General features: G+C 31.4%; 1 protein-coding gene across 1 annotated transcript in view; it reads left to right on the forward strand.

The window, feature by feature from the left end:
* LOC145284085 (uncharacterized) overlaps nucleotides 1-24,503 on the forward strand; it is a 473,693-nt gene that overhangs the window by 337,808 nt on the left and 111,382 nt on the right. The window contains exons 93-99 of the mRNA XM_080133151.1: nucleotides 6,769-6,861; nucleotides 7,937-8,341; nucleotides 10,007-10,083; nucleotides 12,408-12,471; nucleotides 20,079-20,288; nucleotides 23,734-23,845; nucleotides 24,256-24,364. Coding sequence (XP_079989277.1) covers nucleotides 6,769-6,861; nucleotides 7,937-8,341; nucleotides 10,007-10,083; nucleotides 12,408-12,471; nucleotides 20,079-20,288; nucleotides 23,734-23,845; nucleotides 24,256-24,364 — 1,070 coding nt within the window. The remainder of the gene's footprint in view (nucleotides 1-6,768; nucleotides 6,862-7,936; nucleotides 8,342-10,006; nucleotides 10,084-12,407; nucleotides 12,472-20,078; nucleotides 20,289-23,733; nucleotides 23,846-24,255; nucleotides 24,365-24,503) is intronic.

Consider the following 24,503-nt stretch of genomic DNA (forward strand, 5'->3'; position numbering starts at 1 on the left):
CTCCACATCGCGGTTTGTTGCATTTTGTAACCCCTTTTGTAGTGTGTGGAACGAGTTTTGAGGAAGTTAGGATGTGTTTTAAGTTTTTGTGTTGGCGTTTGCTTTTTATTATTTTTGTTGTTTTAAGTATGTTGTTTGGTTTGTCGTTCTGATTGAGGAGGATAAGGTTTTTGTTATCTGTGTAAATAGTTCTGGGTTGTTTGTGTTGTGTGTGGAGACGTATGCTAAAATTTGTTCTTTTGTGATTCTTAGTTGGTCTATTGGAATTTTTTCAGCCAGTTCAATACCTTTCTGTATTAGTAGTAGTGGATATCCTCTTTTCCACAGTGTTATTTGCAGTTCATTCAGTCTAGTCGAACGGAGGTGTCTGTATTTTTAGGGTCGGTTTTGTACTGTGGGGAACTGGGGTGGGTGTTGTAAGGACTGTTTTGTGTTGGGTCGTATCTATAGGGGTGGTTTTTCTCCATTGGATTGTTTCGGTGGGGGTTGTTAAGTAGGGGGATCACAATACTAAAATCTAAGAATCCAAAAAATAAATATCAAAATTGAATGAAAACACCCCTACCCTTATTTCAGAGGAGCTGCCCCCCCCCTCCTCACACATACACATTAGTAACGACCTTGGATCACAGTTAGGAGATTCGAAGTTCCTATCCGTCGCGGTTACCACCTGACGAAGGCCAGAGGAATAGTTGGCTGAAAAGTTGTGAATAAACAAAACCAATAAAAGATCAAAAACAACAACTAATACAGATGAGAATAATAGTCCGAAATAAAAATAAATTAATATATAATGCTCATCTCCAAAATGAATTCCAATTAAGGAATAATATATATATATATATATATATATATATATATATATATATATATATATATATATATAAAATATCTTAAGTATATATATATATTATATCTTAAATATATATATATATTATATATATATATATATATTATATCTTAAATATATATATATATATTATATATATATTATATCTTAAATATATATATATTATATATATATATATATATTATATCTTAAATATATATATATTATATATATATATATTATATCTTAAATATATATATATTATATATATATATATATATTATATCTTAAATATATATATATTATATATATATATATTATATCTTAAATATATATATATATTATATATATATATATATATATTATATCTTAAATATATATATATATTATATCTTAAATATATATATATTATATATATATATATTATATCTTAAATATATATATATATATTATATATATTAAATATATATATCATATCTTAAATATATATATATATATATTAAATATATATATTATGTATATTATATTAAATAAATATATTATATATATTATATGCATATATTATATATATTAAATATATATATATATATATATTAAATATATATATTATGTATATTATATTAAATAAATATATTATATATATTATATGCATATATTATATATATTAAATATATATATATATTATATATATATTATATATATTACATTATATATATTATATATATATTATATATATATTATATATGTATTATATATACATTATATATTATATATATATTTTATATATATGTATTATATATACATTATATATTATATATATATTTTATATATATGTATTATATAATATATATATATTATATATATGTATTATATATATATATTATATAATATATATATATTATATATAAAATATATATATTATATATGTATTATATATATATTATATACATATATTATATATATAAATGGGGCGTCTGTTATAAATATACATACATATATACATATATATACATATATATATACACAAACACACACACACATATATATATATAAAAAATAAAAATATAAAATAAAAAAATAAAAATAAATAAATAAATAAATAGAAAATTATATATATACAGTCACATACATACATACACATGTACATACATATATACAATAAAGAAAAACAAATAAAATTAAAAATATAAAAAGCTTAGAAGGTAAGATTATAAAAATAAATAAATATAAAAAAATATGGGAAAAGATATATATTTGAAGGGTTAAATTAATAGCTATGTGATTTCAAATTTACCATATTTAAACTTGGACATATGTTTGCAATAAGAGATCAGTTCGTTTTTAGAGTTTATTATATTACTACTTTGAAGGGAGTTTATAATAGTTATAGCTTCAGATGTACACAGGTGACAAGACTTAGATCCTGGAGTATAAGACTTAACTTTTTTAGGGTGGTCCATTTAATTGAAAAGTGGGTATTGGTAGAGTTAAGCTTTTTAACCAGTATAGTAGTAATATAATAAACTCTAAAAACGAACTGATCTCTTATTGCAAACATATGTCCAAGTTTAAATATGGTAAATTTGAAATCACATAGCTATTAATTTAACCCTTCAAATATATATCTTTTCCCATCAATTTTTTTTTTATAATCTTACCTTCTAAGCTTTTTATATTTTTAATTTTTTTTATTTATTTTTATTTATTTATTTTTTTTATATTTTTTTTTTATTTCTTTGGCCGGTTTTCCATCTGCTGTCTCCGTTTTATGGTATAAGTATACCGATTAATTAAATATATACATCAACCTACTCATTTTTATTCTATGTATTTGTTTACTTATATTTAACTATATGCATTTACATACACGTTTATTTGCCTTATTCCGGAGTTTGCAGATACCGGCCTCTCCTCTTATTTTGTGTGTAAGTATGTATGTTTTTTGTTTAACTTGTATATGTTTTTGGATATGTGTATATGTTTATGCATGCGTGTGTGTTTGTATATATATGTATATATATGTGTGTGAGTTATTGTATATGTATTCATATATGTGTATATATATTTATATGCGTGTTTGTATGTATATACACGTATGTGTCCATTTGTGTGTCTGTATGTATGTATGTATGTATGTATGTATATGTGTATGTATGTATGTATGTCACTGTATATATATAATTTTCTATTTATTTATTTATTTTTATTTTTTATTTTATATTTTTATTTTTTTATTTTTTTTTATATATATGTGTGTGTGTGTTTGTGTATATATATATGTATATATATGTATATATGTATGTATATTTATAACAGACGCCCCATTTCTTGAACTTGGCCACTTATTTGTTCTTCTGATCAGTTTTCTTAATTTATTTCTGAGACTTTCACGTACATTTCTAGGCTGACCTAATTATTAACGCTAACTTTCCCGCTTTTTGTCTGGGTCAGTTTGACCTTGCTTTTCAAATTTAAATTGTCACCGTTTTTTCGGGTTTTTTTTTTAAGCCTTAATTTTTTTGATTCATCCAGCCTTGACAGACGTGTTTCAAATATTATCTCTAGTACTTTTCTTTTAATGATTTGGAATTCATTCCATTTGCACTTTTTTCCAAGGAACTCTGCCTTTTGGATGATTTTGGACCATTTGGAATTTACCCAGTGGATTGAAATTTTAAATTCGACCGTTTTGGATTTTACCATTTTTGGATTTTTACCCTTCACCGGACTATCCATTCATGTGTAATCTTTTTATTATTTTTCTTTTGCCTCCTGTTCCCCTTACCTCACCCTTTTTTAACCAAGTAAGATCTTTGACTTACTTGTAGTTTCATTAAATATTTTTATATGCAAAATCCGATCCTGAATTTTGCTAATTCCTGCCCTCTGATGAGAAGGAGAGTATTTCTTCGAAACTCCGCGGATTAAGGACTATCCACTTATCTTGTGCTTCCTTTTTTAAAATTAAATATGTTTTTAACTCTTTTTCAAGATGTCTTTTAACATATTTTATTTATCATCTGTATATATATATATATATATATATATATATATATATGTATATTATATGTATATATATGTATATTATATGTATATATATGTATATTATATGTATATTATATATATATATTTATATATATGTATATATTATATACATATATTATATATATATTATCTATATATATTACATATATATATTATATATATATATTATATATATATTTATGTCATATAGATATATATTATATATATACATTATATATACATCATATATATTATACATATATCATATATATTATATATATATATCATATATATTATATATATATCATATATATATATCATATATATATATTATATATATATATTATATATATGTTATATATATATTATATATATATCATATATACCATATATATTATATATATATCATATATATATATCATATATATATTATATATATATGTTATATATATATTATATATATATGTTATATATATATTATATATGTATGTTATATATATATCATATATATATATGTATTGTATCATATATGTATTATATATATATTATTTAAATATTATATATATTATATATGTATTATATATATATTATTTAAATATTATATATATTATATATATATTATTTATATATTATATATATATATATTATATATATTATTTATATATTATATATATTCTTTATATATTATATATATTCTTTATATATTATATATATTATATATATATATATTATATGATATATATATATTATATATATAATGTATATATATATTATATATATTATATATATATATATTATATGATATATATATTATATATATAATGTATATATATATTACATATATATTATATATATATATATTGTATATATATATATATATATATATAAGAGCAAATAGTTAATATATTTCCTGATGACACCACTTTCTATAACAGGTACGAGGGGAAAACAAATGAACACGTGTCTAAGGAAATGGCAGAAACACTAGAGGACGACATTCAATCTGTAGTGGAATGAGGACAAAAATGGATGGTCACATTCAATGCTGCCAAGACTAAGCTTGTTTCCTTCAATATTTACAAGAAATCTTTTTTACCACTAATAGCAATGGCCAAGAAAACATTACCCGAAAGTACTTCCTTGAAAGTCCTCGGCCTAACGCTTACAGGGAACATGTACTGGAATAGATACAATGAGAGCATTGCCAAAGCTGCTAGGAATAAGGTGGGCTCTCTCTACCGTGCTAGAAAACTACTTACGCCTGAAAGTATCTTGTATCTCTATCAGGCCACCATTCGCCCATGTATGGTGTACTGTTGTCACATTTAGGCTAGCATCTGCTACTAGTTCTTCACTCCTGGACAGGGTTCAGAAGAGAATCACAAACCTGATACATTCTGAACTGTCATCTAGGCTTCAGCCTCTGCCCCATAGACGAAATGTTGCAGCTCTCTGCCTGTTCTACAAGTACTTTAATGGTGAATGCTCTGACGAACTAAAAGCACTTGTACCTCCTCGACGGAAATACCCCCAACAAACCCCACAAGCAACTAAATCCCACCCTTCACAGTAGAGATCCCTAGGTATAAGAAAGCCTTCTGCTCCAACAGTTTCTTCCCTAGAACTGCTAGACTTTGGAACTCCCTTCCAGGATTCTGCTTTCCCAACTGTACTGACATGCAGAAGTTCAAATGTAATGTGAACAGACATCTTGCTACTCATCTCCGTTCATAATATCCTTGCAACTTATGTCCCCGATAGTAGCCCCCTACTTTAAAGTGGCACTGTGCCTTGTTTGGGGTGAAAATTGGATAAAAAAATATATATATATATAATGTTATATATGTATTATACATATATGTATAAATGGTAGATGCTCTGACGAACTACAAACCCTGTTCCCCCCTCGACGTAAATACCCCTGACAAACCCAACAAGCAGCAAAATCCCACCCCTACACAGTAGAAATCCCTAGATGTAAGAAAGCTTTTGACTCTAATAGTTTCTTCCCCAGAATTGCTAGACCTTGGAATTCCTTTACAGATTTCTGCTTTCGCAACTGTATGGACATGCAGAAGTTCAAGTGTAATGTAAACAGACATCGTGTTGCTCAACTCCCTACATAGTATTCCTGTAATTATGTCCCAAATAGTAGCCCCTACATCAAAGTGGCATTGTGTCTTATTTGAGGCGAAAATGCAATAAAAAAAACAGATCAAAATCCGATGACTTCTACATACAAATTTTTCAATTTTAATCCCTTAGCAGCCCTTTTTTCTGATGAAACTCGATTAAAATGTTTTCCCGTGTCTGAATACCCCATTTATCAAATTTCAAATCTGTAGATCAAAAATTTGTTGAGTATATAGGTTGAGAAGTGTCCTCACGTACTCACACACACACATTCTCACTTTTAAGATATATATGTATATATGAGGATCGTTCCAAAAGTAAAGCCTCCTATTTTTTTTTTTCAGTTCAGAAGGTTTAAGAGCTATGAAGACAGGAGTGGTACCAGTTAACTTAAACAAGCGACTTTTTATGCTCAAGAATTTATTTTTCTTTATAGTCGCCACCATTCTCAATTCACTTGTCCTATGAATTCAATGATGTATTTCTGCTTCTGACGCACGCTCATAACAGGGATTGCTTTCTTAGAGTCTCACACCGTCATTATCTGCAAAAGAGAGATGAAATTTTCAGGCGATGAATGCATAAGTTCAGTCATCATACCAATGTTATTTGGAATGTCCCTCGGATATATATATATATATATATATATATATATATATATATATATATATATATTGATTTAATTTTGTTTAAGCTTAAAAGCTGATCAAAAGAAAATTTGGATGCTTATTGTGTTCATTTTAATCATTGTTTTATTTTGTGCTCTCTGTTTATAATTCTAGCTGCACTGTGCCGTGTCTGCTTGCTACATCTCTGACTGTCAAGCAACAGCAGGTCCTCAAAGAACGAGCAATTTATTTACAGCCGCCATAAAGGTACATGATGCATTTTTTTATATCTTGTATTTGTACACATTTCTGCATGCAGTTCACTTTTTATATGCATGGTATTTATAACATGATCTTATATATTGATTTCATGGATTTCATCAAATATTATTGCTATCATGGATTTAAATCCATATCATTGATATTATAGATTTATACATGTAGGACTGCTATCATTAATTTATCCATATATACATCAATTACTTGATTTGGTCATAAAATATTGATATTATTTACTTATGGCATTGATATAATGAATCCATCATTTTCATGGCAAATGCTCGACTGAACTCCAGCTTATGGTCCCCTCTTGCAAAATTTTCACAAAATCACTTGACTAGCTACAACCACTATATACGATTCTCCCCATTCTTTTTCTGTGCCTAAATTTAAACACAGATTCCATGAACGAAGCTTCTTTTCCAGAACTGCCTGTCTGTGGAACATTGTTCCACTGGCCTGCTTTCCAGTTGAATACAACATGGTAGACTTCAGATCCAATGTAAACAATTTCTTATTGAACTATCTCCATAAATAATCAAATTCTACCCAATATACACCATTAACAATTACTAAACTACCACCTTATATTCATTAACTCTTATCCTCGAGTGACCTTTCAGCCTTGATAAGTGATGACTCCCAAGTAAAAAAAAATCAATATAATATTGATATTATGAATTTTTACACATGCATTGATACCATGGATTGATATTATACACCAAGTATTGATATCATGAATTCATGCATGTAACATTGATATTGTTGATTCAACTGGAGAATTTCGTATTTATAATATATTGAGACAAGGCTGCAGTCATTAATTAACACACGTGGGGTTAATCTTATACTTTTAATAAACTGTTATTTAGCCGTAGTCAAAGAGAGAGAGAGAGAAGACTGTTTCTTATTTCTTGCTTGATGCGATTGAAGGGAGATAACTTATAAATGACTACAACAACTTGTAACATTCCAATAATTTAATCACCACATTACAAATATTGCAACTCCTTCTTCTCATTATTTATTTAACACAAATATTGTTTTTTACCCCCACTGCCAGGTTATCACCAAAAAATTAGAACTTTCAGAAGGTGGCAAACCTGGATATATCGAACTGATATCGTCCCTTCCGCCCTCTCTGTTCTGTGGAGTTCAGAAAAACCAAGCAAACTGTGAAGTCATTGTTCATACAAAACTTGAAAAATCCCGTAAAGATTTCTACAGAGGGAATGAGATGATCCCGCAAGTTGTCTTTGGAGCTACCCTAAAAAAAAGCGACAGTAAAACGAATATCAAACCCTGTGGGTTTCATATAACTGCCAAGAACTGGTGGTCGGTATTGTCCATTCCGGTGATGGGTACTATTGATGGTTTGAGAGACAAGAAACAAAAACGAAGTGTCAGTATCAGTGTTACAATTCTGTCAACTACAGTAGAAACGGCATCTGAAATCGGAAACGTTGAAGTAAGTCTTGTTAAATATCTGTTTCTTTATTCCAGTGTTTTTCCCATAAACAGGCCTGTGCTTGGGGGTGTAAGAGACTCTTTGACCTTCATTTGAGAACATTTTTACTACTAATATTTTAGCTTTTAAAGAAAATTAACAAACATTACGAATTTTTTTATTATCTTAGATTGTTTTCCTTTATTTTAATGTTACATATTGAACACTTTTGTTTAATTTGTACATTTTTTTAGCATTTTTGTAATATCATGTAGTATAATATATTAATTTTATTGTAATATCATGTAGTATAATATTTAATTTTTTTGTAATATCATGTAGTATAATATAGTAATTTTGTAATGCTTCTCAAATTGGTACAATATTGACAATTTAAAAATTTGTTCAATTTTGAGTAATTTTATAAATTTCTACAATTTTGAGTAATTTTGCAAACTTATACAATATTGAAGAATTTTGGAAATTTGTACAATATTGAACAATTTTGGAAATTTGTACAATATTGAACAATTTTGGAAACTTTTACAATATTGAACAATTTTTCAAACTTTTACAATATTGAACAATTTTTCAAACTTTTACAATATTGAACAATTTTTCAAACTTTTACAATATTGAACAATTTTGCAAATTTGTACAATATTGAACACTTATACAAATTTTTTCTGTATAATTATAACACAGACAAATTTTGTAATATTTTGTTTCATTTGTATAATAATAGACAGTTTTATAATATTTTGCATAAGTTATCACCATATTGTGACTCGTTTATATAATACTGACTAATATTGAGCAATTCTGTAATACTTATTTGAACAATATTTTTGCATTTTTCAATCAGCAAATGTGTAAATAGACAGGATGCCTCTTGGAAAATATCAATTTTTCTTTCCATCCTATAAATAGAGAATGGATTAGTAATCATTTGTAATATTTTGTTTCACTTGTATAATAGGCAATTTTGCAATATTTTGCATAAGTTATCATAATATTGCCTTTTGTTTGTATCATACTGACTAATTTTGTCAATTTGTCAATTTTATCTAATTATGATATTGATCAATTTTATCTAATTATTATAATATTGAACAATTCTGTAATGCTTTGTCTTATTTGGACACTATTTTTGCATTTTTTAATCAGCAAATGTGTAAATAGACATGGTGCATATAGCAAAATATTAATTTCTGTAAAGAGAGAATGGAAAAGTAAAAAGCCATTCCCATGAAATGAGAAAAAGCTACCAAATATTATTTCCCTGCTCTGTAAAAACAATAGTCCTTGCAAATAAAACATTAAAGAAAGATTATATTTTCAATCTAATGTCTTGTGCTCTTAGTTCTTCCAACGTTACCTACCTTTGAATATATTTCAGTAGCTGCTGCCAATTTAACGGTTGGTGGAATAACATTGCATAGATATGTTAAAAAAAAAAACTTGGAAGGTACCTGAGGCTTTTCATGAGCAAATGGTCAAAAAGAGGGAGAATACTCTTTCTCATCTTTTGCGTAATACAGCAAGGACTTCTGTAGCAAAGGGAGATAATTCATAAGTGACTAAAGCAAGGAAAATATCTTATAACATTACAGTATTCAATTTATTATCGAAGCTTTACCCTCTATTTCGTCATTACTACAGTTATTTTTTATTTCCTTTCTAAAGGTAGAAATAATCGATAAAGACATGAAAGGCGTTTGTAAATCAGTTAATGATCCACATGAGACAACGTTTGATAACAGGTAAGTAAAATATTTATTTTCACTTTTGTTGTTAGTAGATTTAGGGATATGCAGTATTATTATAATTATTGGAACTAAACAACCTGAATTAAGCAGAAAATAATGAAAACAAACAGCTCGTTTTTTATGGTATTCTTTTTATCGGGAATATACAAAAATGTTGTTCTGATCATAATTCAGTATTTTAGAAATATGGATCATTATTCAACTTAAAATTAACTATGGCTTGAAACAGCTGTGAACTATCATAATACTTTTGTATTCTGTATATGATTTTGGAACATGATTTGAAAAATGTTTTAAGTCGTCAATATGTGTGTGTGTGTGTGTGTGTGTTTTGCACAGCGCGGATACTAAAAAGAGCTCTCGGTTGGTTACAATAAAAAGCAGGGGAATGTTGGCAGCTTGTTTGGCTGCTCCATACCCAGCATTATGATCTTCAAAGAAAGAAAAAAAATAATAAAAACAATCACAAAGGTGAAGGTGTTTTGGCATCTTTCTTGCCAAACCAGAGATTATTAAGAGTGAGTAATTTTTTCTTACAAATTCGAAGGTGAAAGTTGATATATCATCGCTAAGTGCAACATGCACGAAACCATATATATATATATATATATATATATATATACTGCAGAATAAAGTTATCCAACAAATCAACTGGTATGGAAACTTGTAATTATAGGTTTACAAAATATCATTGGCAGTAATATTCTATAAAGACAATCCCATCTAAATAAAAATTGCTCAAAGAAAAAATCAGGGTAATACGCCTACTTCGGACTGTTACCTTACACCATGGATTACTCAAAATACAGATTGGATCCCATTACTTCACTGCTAGGAAAGACCTACACTTCGGATTTTACCATGCAATTTGGATGTGAAATTCTATATCCTTTTCGTCAACTTCCCTTACTCTATGATATTTAAATGCTTAAAAAACTTTTAATTGTGATTTTCCATGTTTTACTGCCTTTAGCAAATAAGGTGTAAACAATTTTAATTATTTGCTAATATTTTTCTCCTCTGAAGAGATGGTAGACATCGAAATCGTATAGGATAAGGAGTTATAATATTTCAAATGTATTCTATGTCTTACATAGAATAATAAAAATCTTTTGATTTGAAATTTAACGATTTCATGTCATAACTTTTGGATTTGTTGAATTACTAAATTTTATATATATATATATGTGTGTGTGTGTGTGTGTGTGTGTGTGAAAATAGTATTCTGAAAGAATACTATAGAGATAGAGGGATAAAACACGTCCATCAACGTTTCGTCTTTACCGTAAGACTTTTTCTGGATGAATATATATATATAAAATCACATGCTGCTAAAACTAATACCATAGGTTACTTTATTTACCTACAACTTTAATAATTAGAATCGCTTGGCAAAGCAATTGTCTTGTTTAAGTTTTCTATCATGTATACTGAATTATCTCCCTTATTATTACAGGCAAATCAATATCTCTATCCCAACTATCATATAAAAGGAACTTTGTATGTGAGTTCATTCCCTGTGAACGTGAAAGCGGTTGGGTCGATTTTTATGAAATTTCACACGAAGGTACTTTATGTACTTGACAGTGTTTTAAGATAGGTTTTGTGTCAGAATGTCTTCAATAAGTATTTATAATTGAAATAATCTGATGAAGAAAGAAGGAACATGCGATTTTGACCAAAGTTAACACCTTACACAGCATAACCTCACAAGTGCATTTGAGAAGTTTTATTACCACACAAGCCGAAAGTCCTAACTTATAAAATCAACAGTAGATTCTTTGATAAGAGAGGGGTGCGTTCAAAATGAATGTTTCTGTTTAAAGCACAATTTCACCATGATACTTGACTTGTTTTCATTTTAAACTTAAATTCAAGCCTTTTCACCGCACAATCAGTAATGCCAGGCATATAAAATCAACAGTAGGTTCTTTGATATAACAAGGGTGCGTTTGCAGTAAATATTTCTGTTTAGAGCACAATTGAAGCATGATACTTGACTTTTGTATTTTAAACTTTAATGCAAACCATTTTATATAAAAAATAATTTTATAAAATCAACAGTAGGTTCTCTACAGTGCAATGTATTGTGAACTTAGTCACTGCGAGAGGTATGTGTAGCTTCTTCCAGGTACATTGCAATCGATTTGATCATCATTCAATACCGGGCAGCGTCGAATAACCCTGCTAGTTTATTATATACGGAAAGACATTGAAACAGAGACACATTTATTATTAATTCAAATCAATTTTGGATTTTCAGTCAACCACTTTTTAATGTGAAGATTTTAGCCATCTTTAAACTCTTTTCTTTTTAGATACTATAATAATTTCTACGAAGGAGAATTCGTTTTGTACCGAAACAAGAAACTTCCATATGCCGTAAGTATAATCTCTTTAGCAACAAAATTTTGTCAATGTTTCTCCTGTGTTTATGTATGTTTCGTCTCTACGTGACCTACATATTATTATTTTAGTATTTAATATTAATCAAATATTTATTGAAATAAAAATGAAGTAGCGTAAACTGAAATGGACATTTTTTTAATCATATTTTTAAAAAGCCATTACGAAATTAAATTCACCAGAATGCACTTCAGTGTCTTTGTAAACCAGCTAGTCATTTTAATCTTTTGTTAAAAGTTGATAAAAAATAATAATTTAATTCAAAATCTGAAACGAATTTGTATGTGTAGCACTGTATGCAAATGAAATACTTAAATAAATAGAACAAACCTCGGGTATTGGATGATGCTGTAATCACGAGACTTGATACAAGATTAACACGGCACAACAATGACGTCATCGCTAGGATTCATGAGCATACTGTACAATCCAGAAATATGTAGAAACCTGGATCATATGTTTTGAGTCACTGGCCAACAGTGATTAAAAGATAAACGAAGTGAAGGGGGGCAAAATGAAATTGACAAGTTGCCTGTAACAGTCGAGTGTGAAGCAATTCAACTATGACATATCCAAGAACATTGGAAAAGCTTCAAAGAAATTGTCGAGATAATAAAAAGGAATATCAGACCAAAAAAAGGGTTAGACATCGCTGAAAGAAGGAAGTTTCTGAAAACAAGGCAAAACTCTGAGGAGTCCGTTGTACAATTTATACCTCAGTTGAAAGAAGGAGCAAAATATTACAAATTTGAAAAACTAGGTGCCAGTAAAATGAACCAGAAAGATGCCTTAATCATGCTACGCTTGATAGAAGGTGTGTACGAACCCTCTTTTAAACAAGATATTGGAAACGCACCAGTGTTAACACTAGAATGCAATAATTAAAATTGATAAACAAATATGACCAACATTTGAACCAAGAAGAAACATATTGCATAGACATGAAAAATACATAAATATCTGGCTTGATCGTTTTGCAAAAGAAAAATCACGCTCCAATAATCATATCATTTGCAAAAAGAGGGGAAAATTTGATAAATAAAAAAGGATGCATAGCCAGAGAGAGGGAAGGTCATTATACAAAAAAGATAGAACATGGCTGTACTAGAAAAAAGTGCAGCCAATTTTAGCTCATGCTGACCAGTTTAGAACTATGGTCGAAGCTGAAGATATTGAAATGCCTGAGGATGAACAGGAAGAAACTGTGCAAGAGGCACATGAACTTTTACAAAACATGGTGGAAGCGAGAATGACATCACAGATGTAGAGGATGAAAGGTCTCTATCAAAACAAAGAGAAGAGTAAATGCGAGAGTGACACAGACCTTACGGAATAATTAGGAGTGCGAGGTCAAATCAGGGCGTCAAACCGTGAAGGTTCAGGTGTAACATAAATAAAATAAAGGTAGAACGAGAGTTTCGTGTTCAAGAAGTTGTGTCATAGTAGGAAGTCTAAAGTGGCACGTAACAAGGAAGACAGGAACAGGTGAACTGATTGAGTTGGGTCACAGTTCTCGAAGCTCCATCTGTTAAAGAGCATCTCTCCCCCCTCTCTGGCTTTCTTACTCTTTCTATTTTCTCTCTGTGTGTCTCTATTAGAGAATAGAGAAAGAGAGAGGGAGAGAGAGAGAGAGAGAGAGAGAGGTGAATAACGTGGACAGTGGACACGTTTGCAAAAGAAGGGTCAGCTGACCAGATGACGTGGTATCATGTGATGAGGTTAGCTGATTCTTTCTTGGCAGTTTGGTTTTCGGGTGTTGAATAAGACAGACGGCTTTTCAGCTGTCCCCCCCCCCTGGGCTGGGGAGGACGCTGACGTGTATCATCAAACAAGCAAGGTTCACCTCCATTCTGTGTCGACCTTTGGAAGGTGAATAAAAACTATAAAACCATTTCATCGTCTTGGAGTGAATTCTTCATCCAACAGGCCAGCTCCCCTCCAAGAGACAATGAAAACCAGAGGAACAACCGACGACACATGAATAAAGGTATGTTAAGAAATGCATGCACACAAACACACACCCACGAAGACATCAAAAATAAAACCATTAGAAACTAGACGATCACGTACACGAATCTCCTTGACAAAATCTCCTTTATGACTCCCCCGAATATATAACATATTCGTTTTGGTGCCGTGACCAGGATATTTTTGTATTTTTTTCATTTATTTTCTTTATGTAATTGATGTGTTCTAAAATGGTATTGTGCAGGATTTTCTTACTCTGTGACATGTATTTTTTTTTCGCAGAATGGGGAGGTGGAATCTTGCTTGTGGGGTCTATGGAAAGAAGGATTAATAAAAGAAAAAATGTGTTTTTAATTAATTAAATAGTAATAATAAAATAGGGAGAAAAAAATAAGATTTAAACAGTGTAATAATTGATTAAAAAAAAAAAAAAAGTTTCGGAAGAGTCAAAGGTTCAGTCGGTATTAATTTCAATTTTCGAAAAGTAGAATAAATGTTCTATTCGACATGAGTGACGTTTTGACCACATAAGTAACGTAAAAAAAAAAAAAAAAAAAAAAAAAGGATAAATATAGGGTTAAATAAACTATATGAAGAAATGAAAGAAAAAAGTGGGGCGTGAATGGAATTTAATTTCTGTGGCAAGCATGTTAGAATTTTGGAGAGGTGTTGAATTACATGGGTAGTTATTAATTTCATTATTCTCGGGAAATGATTCGAATTTTATTTTTTTTTATCGTGATTTCTGTTGATTTCGAGTAGAATCAACATGGAGCAAGTTTAAGTACTTCATGTGTGGAAATCCGATGTTTTCCGTGAAGCTATGTGTCTTCAAGGCAGGTTGCGCTTACCGACTTTGGAAAAAAAAAGTTTTTTCTGACATAGCAGTAAACGGAATGTATTCTGTCCAGCGTGAGCGGATCTAGTTGTAATCAACTTCAGGGAGCAAATGAAATGCCCTCTGACATGGTGTAAGGGGCAGAGGGGGTGCAATGGCTGACGTGGCCATTATGTTACGAATCGCTCAAGAGAAGATGAATGAAATATGTATGCAAGTACTTAGGAAAATAAAATGTTACCCTATTGTGAATTAAAGGTACCAAAATTAAAAAAAAACCATGCTGGGTGAATTTAATTGGTATTATTAAATTAAATTATTTTGGAATAGATTTGGTTGGTTTAGTTATATTTTAGGGACGTTTAGCGCGTAGTTGCATTTTTTTTCATGAGAATTACAAGGCGATTAGGCTGTAGAAAGCAGTTTTTTCTGTTGTTTTATTTTTTTTTTATAAGCCACGGTATTGTCACAAATTAGAAAATTTGGCAGGGGAAATACTATTTTAGAGTAATGAGAACCCTGTTAAAACAATACTAGTGGTTCCAGTGAGTTGGAAGATGCCACGTAGGCCCAAGCAACGGCAATAAGTCTTGTCCAACAAAAGTCTGGTGTGCGAGGTCGCGATAATTCCTCAGGGTACGGAGCGACTGGACAGTCGGTACCAAGCCTAATCACGGGGAGATAGAAGAAAGGGAAAGATGCAGATTACGTAAGGGACAAGATAGAGCCTTATTATTTTTTTATTTTTTTAGAGGAATGTGTGAGGGATATCTGGGTTGGAATCTTGGGACTTGCTGGGAATGCGGAAAAATCACAAAGGGAAAACTACTTAGTTAGAAATCGATGGCGCATTAGTTAGGGAGTGATGATTCCGTATCTTGTCGGGTTCCAGGAACTCAAACAGGCTCCGAGTGAATCAGTGTGAAGGCGTATCTTGACTTAGACCAACCAAGAGAGTTAGTAGAAGAGCTTTGTGAAGTCCCGAAGTAGTAGATTGAATAGAACAAAGCTCCAGTAATAGGACCACTCAGAGAAAGACGTCAGGGCATTACAGTAAAGGAAAAAAAAACTGGGACTTAGGCCTATGCTGAAAGTCGAGAACGCGAGTGGGATGGTTGGGTCGGTAGAGCATCAGACTTTTAATCTGAGGGTCTGGGGTTCGAGTCCCCATGCGATAAAGCTACCACCAACATGGAGCATCCGACGTTCTGGTCGTAATTGCGATATGCTGGCCCCATTTCGAAAAAGTGATCGAAAATGGAGTCTCCATTTGTTTGGCCAAGTGGTCCAAATAAAGAGCAGAGTCAGTGGAAAATATCCAACAATGCGACCGCCTAGACAAGATGTATATCTGCAAAGCTGTATCTTTGTCTAACTTGGAAGCAAGTTAATGTCTAGGAGGGACTTTTGAGAAGCAGCAGAAGGGTTGATAGTGTTGTAGAAGAGTACTGGTGCCTGATCTTTCTTGGAAAAGGGGTGAGTCCGGAAAGTGAAAAAATAAAGATGTACTTCGGACATAATTATTTTTTTTTGTTAGTTAGTTATTAAAAATGTATGGCTTGCCATACATTTTGATAAAAAAGGGGTGGAGGAATGTTAAAGAGCATCTCTCCCCCCTCTCTGGCTTTCTTACTCTTTCTATTTTCTCTCTGTGTGTCTCTATTAGAGAATAGAGAAAGAGAGAGGGAGAGAGAGAGAGAGAGAGAGAGAGAGGTGAATAACGTGGACAGTGGACACGTTTGCAAAAGAAGGGTCAGCTGACCAGATGACGTGGTATCATGTGATGAGGTTAGCTGATTCTTTCTTGGCAGTTTGGTTTTCGGGTGTTGAATAAGACAGACGGCTTTTCAGCTGTCCCCCCCCCCTGGGCTGGGGAGGACGCTGACGTGTATCATCAAACAAGCAAGGTTCACCTCCATTCTGTGTCGACCTTTGGAAGGTGAATAAAAACTATAAAACCATTTCATCGTCTTGGAGTGAATTCTTCATCCAACAGGCCAGCTCCCCTCCAAGAGACAATGAAAACCAGAGGAACAACCGACGACACATGAATAAAGGTATGTTAAGAAATGCATGCACACAAACACACACCCACGAAGACATCAAAAATAAAACCATTAGAAACTAGACGATCACGTACACGAATCTCCTTGACAAAATCTCCTTTATGACTCCCCCGAATATATAACACATCTTCATTCACTCTTCTCCTTCTGGAGAGGGAGAAAGATCGGTGAAAAGCTGATGTGCGTGTTACCGTAAGAGAATAAAACATCAAAGAACATGAGGAATTCAGCAACAAGATTGTTGTGTATTGCTGTCGCTCACATGTAGACTCCAGCACAAGGAAGCAGAAGAGGAAAGAAATTCAACTCGCTGTTTCAGTTTTTAACAAAAGACCTTTATTCCTGTTTCTCTGACCACGTGGTTTCTCGTTTCTACTATGACATCACACACGTCTCGAACACCTGCTTTTCTGAACCTTTTTTTCCCCTGTCCACATGTGTCCTTTTGTCTCTGCTGTAACGTCACTTCACAGAGCCGGCTTGGTCATTTGCATATGCTAGCTGTCATATGCTGCTGCTGCTAACAGTGCTAGCGGCTCTCTTACAGTTGGGGTTCTTTTTCTTTTATGGTATACATTATTACAGCTACCAGATGAGAGGAAGATGGAATTACTACAGTGACAACCAGTTGCTTCTATTGATGAAGTGGATAAACTATGTGAAGTGAAAAACACTCCACACTATATTACACTGAAACTGAGCCGTGCCAATGCTGGTTCTACAAGTACTACAAGTACAAGTCTTATAGCAAGCCCCACTCACCCTCATGGTTCACTGCAGATTGTGCAGTTGCCATTGCACAAAGACAGCATGCATTCTGGCAGTTTGTATGTCATAAGTTAAATACAAATAGGCAAAAATTCGTAGATGCTAGAAATCATTGTAAGAGTGAAATAATAGCAATAGCCAAAAGAAAGCATGCTGAAATAATCAGTGAACGCATTGAATTGCAAAAGATAAGAACTCATGATTTCTGAAAAATCTATACTATTTTAGTGAATAAAGGGCAATCAGTAATTCCTCCACTGAGCAACAACCAGAAGGCTGCATGCACGACAATGGAGAAGGTGAAACTGCTTACCCGGTGATTCGCCTCCAACTCCACCTTAGAGCCAACAAACATCTCCCTCCCAAATTTCCCTATGAGGACTGAAGTCACATTAGATGATGTAAAAATCACCCCTTCTCATGTCCGCAATATCATAAAAAACTTAGACACCTCAAAGGCATGTGGGCCTGATCTCATCCCTGCTATACTAATTAAGAAATGTTCAGCCGAGCTAGCCCCCCCCCTATACTTTCCAAGCTCTACAATAAATGCCTTGCTGAATCTTGTTTCTCTAACAGCTGAAAGATGGCCTTTGTGGTACCAGTGTACAAGAATTCTGATGAAAGAACAGACCCTCTCAATTATCGCCCCATTAGTCTCCTCCCCCTCTTCGCTAAAATCTTTGAGACCTTTATTAATCAAGCACTAGTTCACCAGCTTGCAAAATCAAATCTTCTCTCTGATAAACTGTATGAATGTAGGCAATGTCGTTTTACTGCAGATATTTTAACAGTCATCTACGAATGCATTTACCATGTAATGGATAAGGCGGGCTAAGCCAGGGTTGTAGCCCTTGATATATCCAAGGCCTTTGACAAAGTCTGGCATAAAGGGCTGCTAATGAAAACTAAATCATACGGTATAAATGGACGTACACTAAATATAATTAGATCCTTCTTAAACAATAGAAGCATACAGGTTGTCATTGACAGATGTACATCCTAGCAGCAAAAACATTAATGCGGGAGTGCCTCAGGGGTCGATCCTTGGACCATTATTATTCCTGATATTCATAAATGACCTCTCTGATAATATTGTGTCTGAGATGGGTATATTTGCTGATGTACATAAATCTAAGACAATGGCAGAATCGTTAGAAAATGACCTCCAGACTATTGTGGAATGGGGCTGCAAATGGACGGTAACATTTAATGCTAGTAAAACTAAGCTGCTCTCCTTTAACAATTAAAAGACGCCTCTCCAACCGCCTATATCCACGACAAATAGCACTCTACCTGAAAATTTTACCTTCAAACTCCTCGGCCTAACATTTGTGGGCAATATAAACTGGAACAAATACATAGAGGACATTGCAAAGGCTGCTGCAAAGAAGGTGGGTTCCCTCTATCGCGCTAGAAGACTACTCACACCTGAAAGCATCCTGTACCTCTACAAGGACACCATTCGATATGACTTCAAATATGAATTTTATTTGAAACTAACAAGGTATGTTTTTATTTAATTCATAATTAACTATCAAAGGTTATTAATAAACTAACAGTACCAACATGTAGAAATTTAAATGTAATGTAAACAAATATTTTGCTATTACACTCCCTATCTAGATTATGCTAAATAAATCTAGGCCTCATCACTGTAGCCCTTTATACTCCAGTGGAAATATGCCTTGAGAACCAGTGCATCAACCTGATTATATTTTTCTTTAGAATATTAGTTCAAAAGTGAACGTAATGACTCAGGCCAAACTTGAACCCTGCTTCATGACTTCATATCCCAAGCGGATACGTACAACTTTTGTGTTAGGTGCCAAATAATATTTGCGTGATCTCCAGTTGCGTCTTGATGCACAACGCCTCATTAAAATTGTTCCATGGTTCTTATCACAAATCTTTTTTTTAATCAAATTTTTGTTCCTTTACAGGTGCACGTATTCTATCGCAGCTGCAGGGGGCGTGCATCGTGCAATTGTGCAGTTGCTGTCCTTTCAGGTGATGACGTGATTTTGATTGACAAGTGTGGCCCTAAAATGAACACCACCAAAAAGGGAGCTTTGAAGATTTCTTTGTTTATTAATGGAGAGTTGACGCCAAATACTCGCATTTACAGCATCAACAAGGGCAATAAATACAAGGTAAATATTCAGTTTTCTTTTTGTTTATATTTCGACAGTAGAATCTCTTCAGAGATTAATATTCATTGTCGTTTCTCTCTTATTAAACAAAGCAAATATTACAAGCACATACTGTAACCTAAAATAATTGCATAGTATATATAAAAGAATGCTTCAGATTATTTAAAACAGTGTGTGTATAGTATAAAATATTTTTATAGAAAGCTATGATAATGCGTGCTAAATAGAAAAGGATTTGTATGCACAAAAGATGACATATAATTGAAAAATTATATTTTCCTAATATATTATTTCATGCATACACATAAAATTTTATAAGATATATTTTATGCATCGATTTCCAGTATTTACTTCAACAGTGCTTAATACGTGAGTAGAGCTAGGTAGAAAATTATAAAAATATATCTGGCAACTAAGCTACACAAAATTGTTCATGTTTCACCTTCATAAGTACTTGTCATGCTAATGCATAGAATTGATGTTACCGCGTGTTTATATATATATATATATATATATATATATATATATATATATATATATATATGTGATGGGACGATTCCAAAATTTTTATTATTCCGATACAATTACCCATTCCGTTCTAAATTTCCGATTCCGATACAATTCTCGATTCCGATTCTGATTCTTTTAAAATTTTCAAATATTTAATTAGAGATGTGTTGTTTTTTTTTGTTTCTTTTTTGTAAATTTTCAAATTATTACATAAACCCCCAGGTAATATTCGTGTATATTTTTTATCAAATACTTGACTTGCAAATTGTAAGACAACAATAGATTTATTTTGATTTTAAAACAGGGCCAAATTTTATCAGTTCGTCGTTTATGTACAACATGCTACTTGAAAGTTTGCATAAACAGTTGAAAATAGTCGACGATTTATAGGCAAAATGAGAATTCTGTGCTTTCTCTCTGAATGAAGTTAAGGTTGTATTTTAATTCTCAAACATTGGTAGATTATTAAATTGATTTGCTTTGCTGTAAAAAAAACGAGATGATGATGGTGATAATAATGATGAAGACAACCACGAAGCAGATGACAAATTTGTAGATTAATGTCTCAGCTAAATCCGCATTCAAAAATGAAATATTACTTTTATAGGCGATTACGTGTGAAACCCTTAAAAACTTGAAGGAAAGGAAAGCAACCATTTTAGTACTTAGAGTGGAAGATAAGGTTCTAATGTAAATTTAACTAAAATAATCTGTAATTCTTTTTTGGAAGGCCAGCATGCCAGGACACTCACAAGTAGGGGTGGGGCTAGTCTTTTTTAAATAGGGGCTAATCATGAACAACTGAATATGTTTTATATTAGTTTGACCTTTTAGCAAGCCAGTGTGAAAAGTCTTTCAAGAAGTAGAGATAAGAACCATAACACTTTATTGCTGTTATATTCTTCTCTTTCGTTGTTCCTTTGACTGTTCATCATAGCAAAGCCATGATCACTGCACCAGCGGAAAGGCCATGCATATAAAATCAACAGTAGGTTCTTTGATATGATAGGGGCGCATATAGAATGAATGTTCTGTTTAGAGCACAATTGAACCATGATACTTGACTTTTGCGTTTTAAACTTTAATTCAAGCTATTATATATAAAAATAATTTCATAAAATCAACATTATATTCTCTACTTTGCAATATAGACTATAGTGTATTGCAGATTAAGTCACTGCATTAAGGCATGTGAAGCTTCCTCCCAGTGCACCGCGATGAGTCTCCAACTAGAGCAAGCAATCAATCGATTTGATTAAAAAATTGGTCAAATTGTGAAAGAATTGAAAAGAAATGATTCGAAATATGTCAAGTTGAAAAGAGGATTGACAGAAGGACTGCAAAAGTAATGACTGGAAATCATTCACAACTGTGGCAATTGTTAAACCTTTTTTTTTTTTAAACACGTTGTTTATTTTTATTTTATTTTATTTATTTTTTAAAATAAAACCTTGGTCCTTACTCCTTTAATTGAAAAAATAATTAGGGTTTGAATTACATTTTTCGAGTAATTATAAGCTTGGAAAGACAGGGGGTCGAATTAATTCATGCCTTCCATTTTGAAATGTCTATTAAAAAGTAAATACTTAATTTACTCACCAAAGTGTTATATATCACAAATTGAAGATAAAAGATCAATAAATAATATATTCAAATTTAAAACAAAAAAAGTAGTGTTTTTTAGAAATTTACCTGTAAAGTCTGAAGTTTAAAACCTTTTTTAAAAAAAAACACGTTGTTTGTTTTTTTTTTGTTTGTTTGTTTTTTTTTTAATTGAAACCTTGGTCTTTGCTCCTTTAATTGAAAAAATAGGGCTTGAATTACATTTTTCGAGTAGTTATAAGCTTGGAAAGACAGAGGGTGGAATTATTCAATATTTTTCACGAAATTTCTGACACACCTAGCGAATAGATGCGAAAAATTTATAAAAGAAGTAAGCAAGTTATCTCTCGATAAATGGCCAATAAATAAAATAAAATAAACTCTGTGAATCAATGTTAAACCTGTAAATGAGATTTATAAACCATTTTGTGGCCCCTCTCAGTCTTATGTCGTAAATAAACAACTTCTAATAAAAACCAATTTGTACTTGTTTCATTTTTTATTGTCAAAAGAAAAAAATTAAAAGAATTGGTTTGGAATTGGAAATTTGGCTATAATTTTTCCAATTCTGATACCGATTCCAATTAATCGTCCCAACACTAATATGTGTGTGTGTGTGTGTGTGTGTGTGTGTGTGTGTGTGTGTGTGTGTGTGTGTTAAGTTTGCTTACTAACCAATCAGATTCTTTGTTATTCTGGCGCATGTTTTCCCTATCCAATGGCCAGGCTTTTATCAGACAAAGGTTCGGCTGGCTTCTATTTCACCTTCCTTTGTTCATTTTTAGAGAGGAATGAGGCACCTTTCCTTGTATGTTAAAAGGTGACCTTGTTTTAACCTTAGATACGTTTTTTATATTTTGTTTATATTTTAGGTGTTATATTAGTTTATTTTATATTTATTAACTATTATCATCATTGTCTATATATATATATATATATATATATATAGAGAGAGAGAGAGAGAGAGGGAGAGATTATCCATTGTTGACTTAAAGTAAAGTTTATTTTGTGCATAGCTGTTTACTATTTCGTTTCTATAGTTTAAAAGGTTTGTGGGTTCTTTAAACTTTATGATTTCTAATTTCTTATTCAGATATAATCTACACGTGCCATCTAAATTTTTGCATGTACTAGCATGTCTTATCATTTTTCATTTAACTATGGCGAACGTCCACTTCTTTTAAGCTTCTAGTAATAGATCGCTGATGCTGTTTTTATTTTGCGTTTTTTTTTTTTCATATTAACTCACAGTAGCAAACAAAACAAAAACGAAACGGACACACAAGACCTCTTCTTTGCATGTGTAATTCTATTGCACTTATATAATTTTCAGGTAACCCTCCCAACAGGAGCTTTCTTGACTGTTGAAAACGGAAGAAGAAAAACGAGACGATTCATCAACGTTTGGTTCCAGGCCTCATCAGCGGATTACAAGAATACGGAAGGTAAACTGAATCAAATTCTTCAAATAGATTCTTATTCTAGTAGTAATATGTAAGTACTCCTTTTGTGTCACGCTTTCGTTCGTAGCAGTAGCAGGGAAATTCATACAAGGTCAATGAATTGGATAAAAGGGAAAGAGATAGAAGTGGGAGATGAAACTGAAGCAATCTAGACTCACATCAACAACAGCGTAAAACATCATTGAAATCTTTAAAGCATGCAACGTCATCTTATCAACAATTTTCTAAATTTTATTAAAAAACATTTTCATTTTTTTTCAAAATAATTTATCGAGAAATTAACATTAGTGTTAAATTATGAAATTACTATAACTTTAGCAAATTTTCGATGAAAGATTTCAATATACGTGTATTTTTGCCTGTAAACTTATTTTGCCTTTTTTGTCTTTAAGGTTTATGCGGGTATTTTGATGGCAAACCATCCAACGACTTAATGAAACCTGATGGCATCATATTAACTACCAAAAGCAGAAAACCTGATGAATTCTCCAAAAGTTGGAAGTAAATAATTTCTATATTCTTTATTTTCATTTTACTTCAATCGAACTTCTTAGAAATGGAGTCCATTTTGATGTTAACTCTTGAACTCTATGTAAGATATAGAGATACTCAAGCGTTCCATTATGCTCGCCTTTATCTC

This window comes from Euprymna scolopes, chromosome 8 (genome assembly GCF_053919585.1).
Source record: "Euprymna scolopes isolate OS-2025 chromosome 8, ASM5391958v1, whole genome shotgun sequence".
NCBI classification, from domain to species: domain Eukaryota; kingdom Metazoa; phylum Mollusca; class Cephalopoda; order Sepiida; family Sepiolidae; genus Euprymna; species Euprymna scolopes.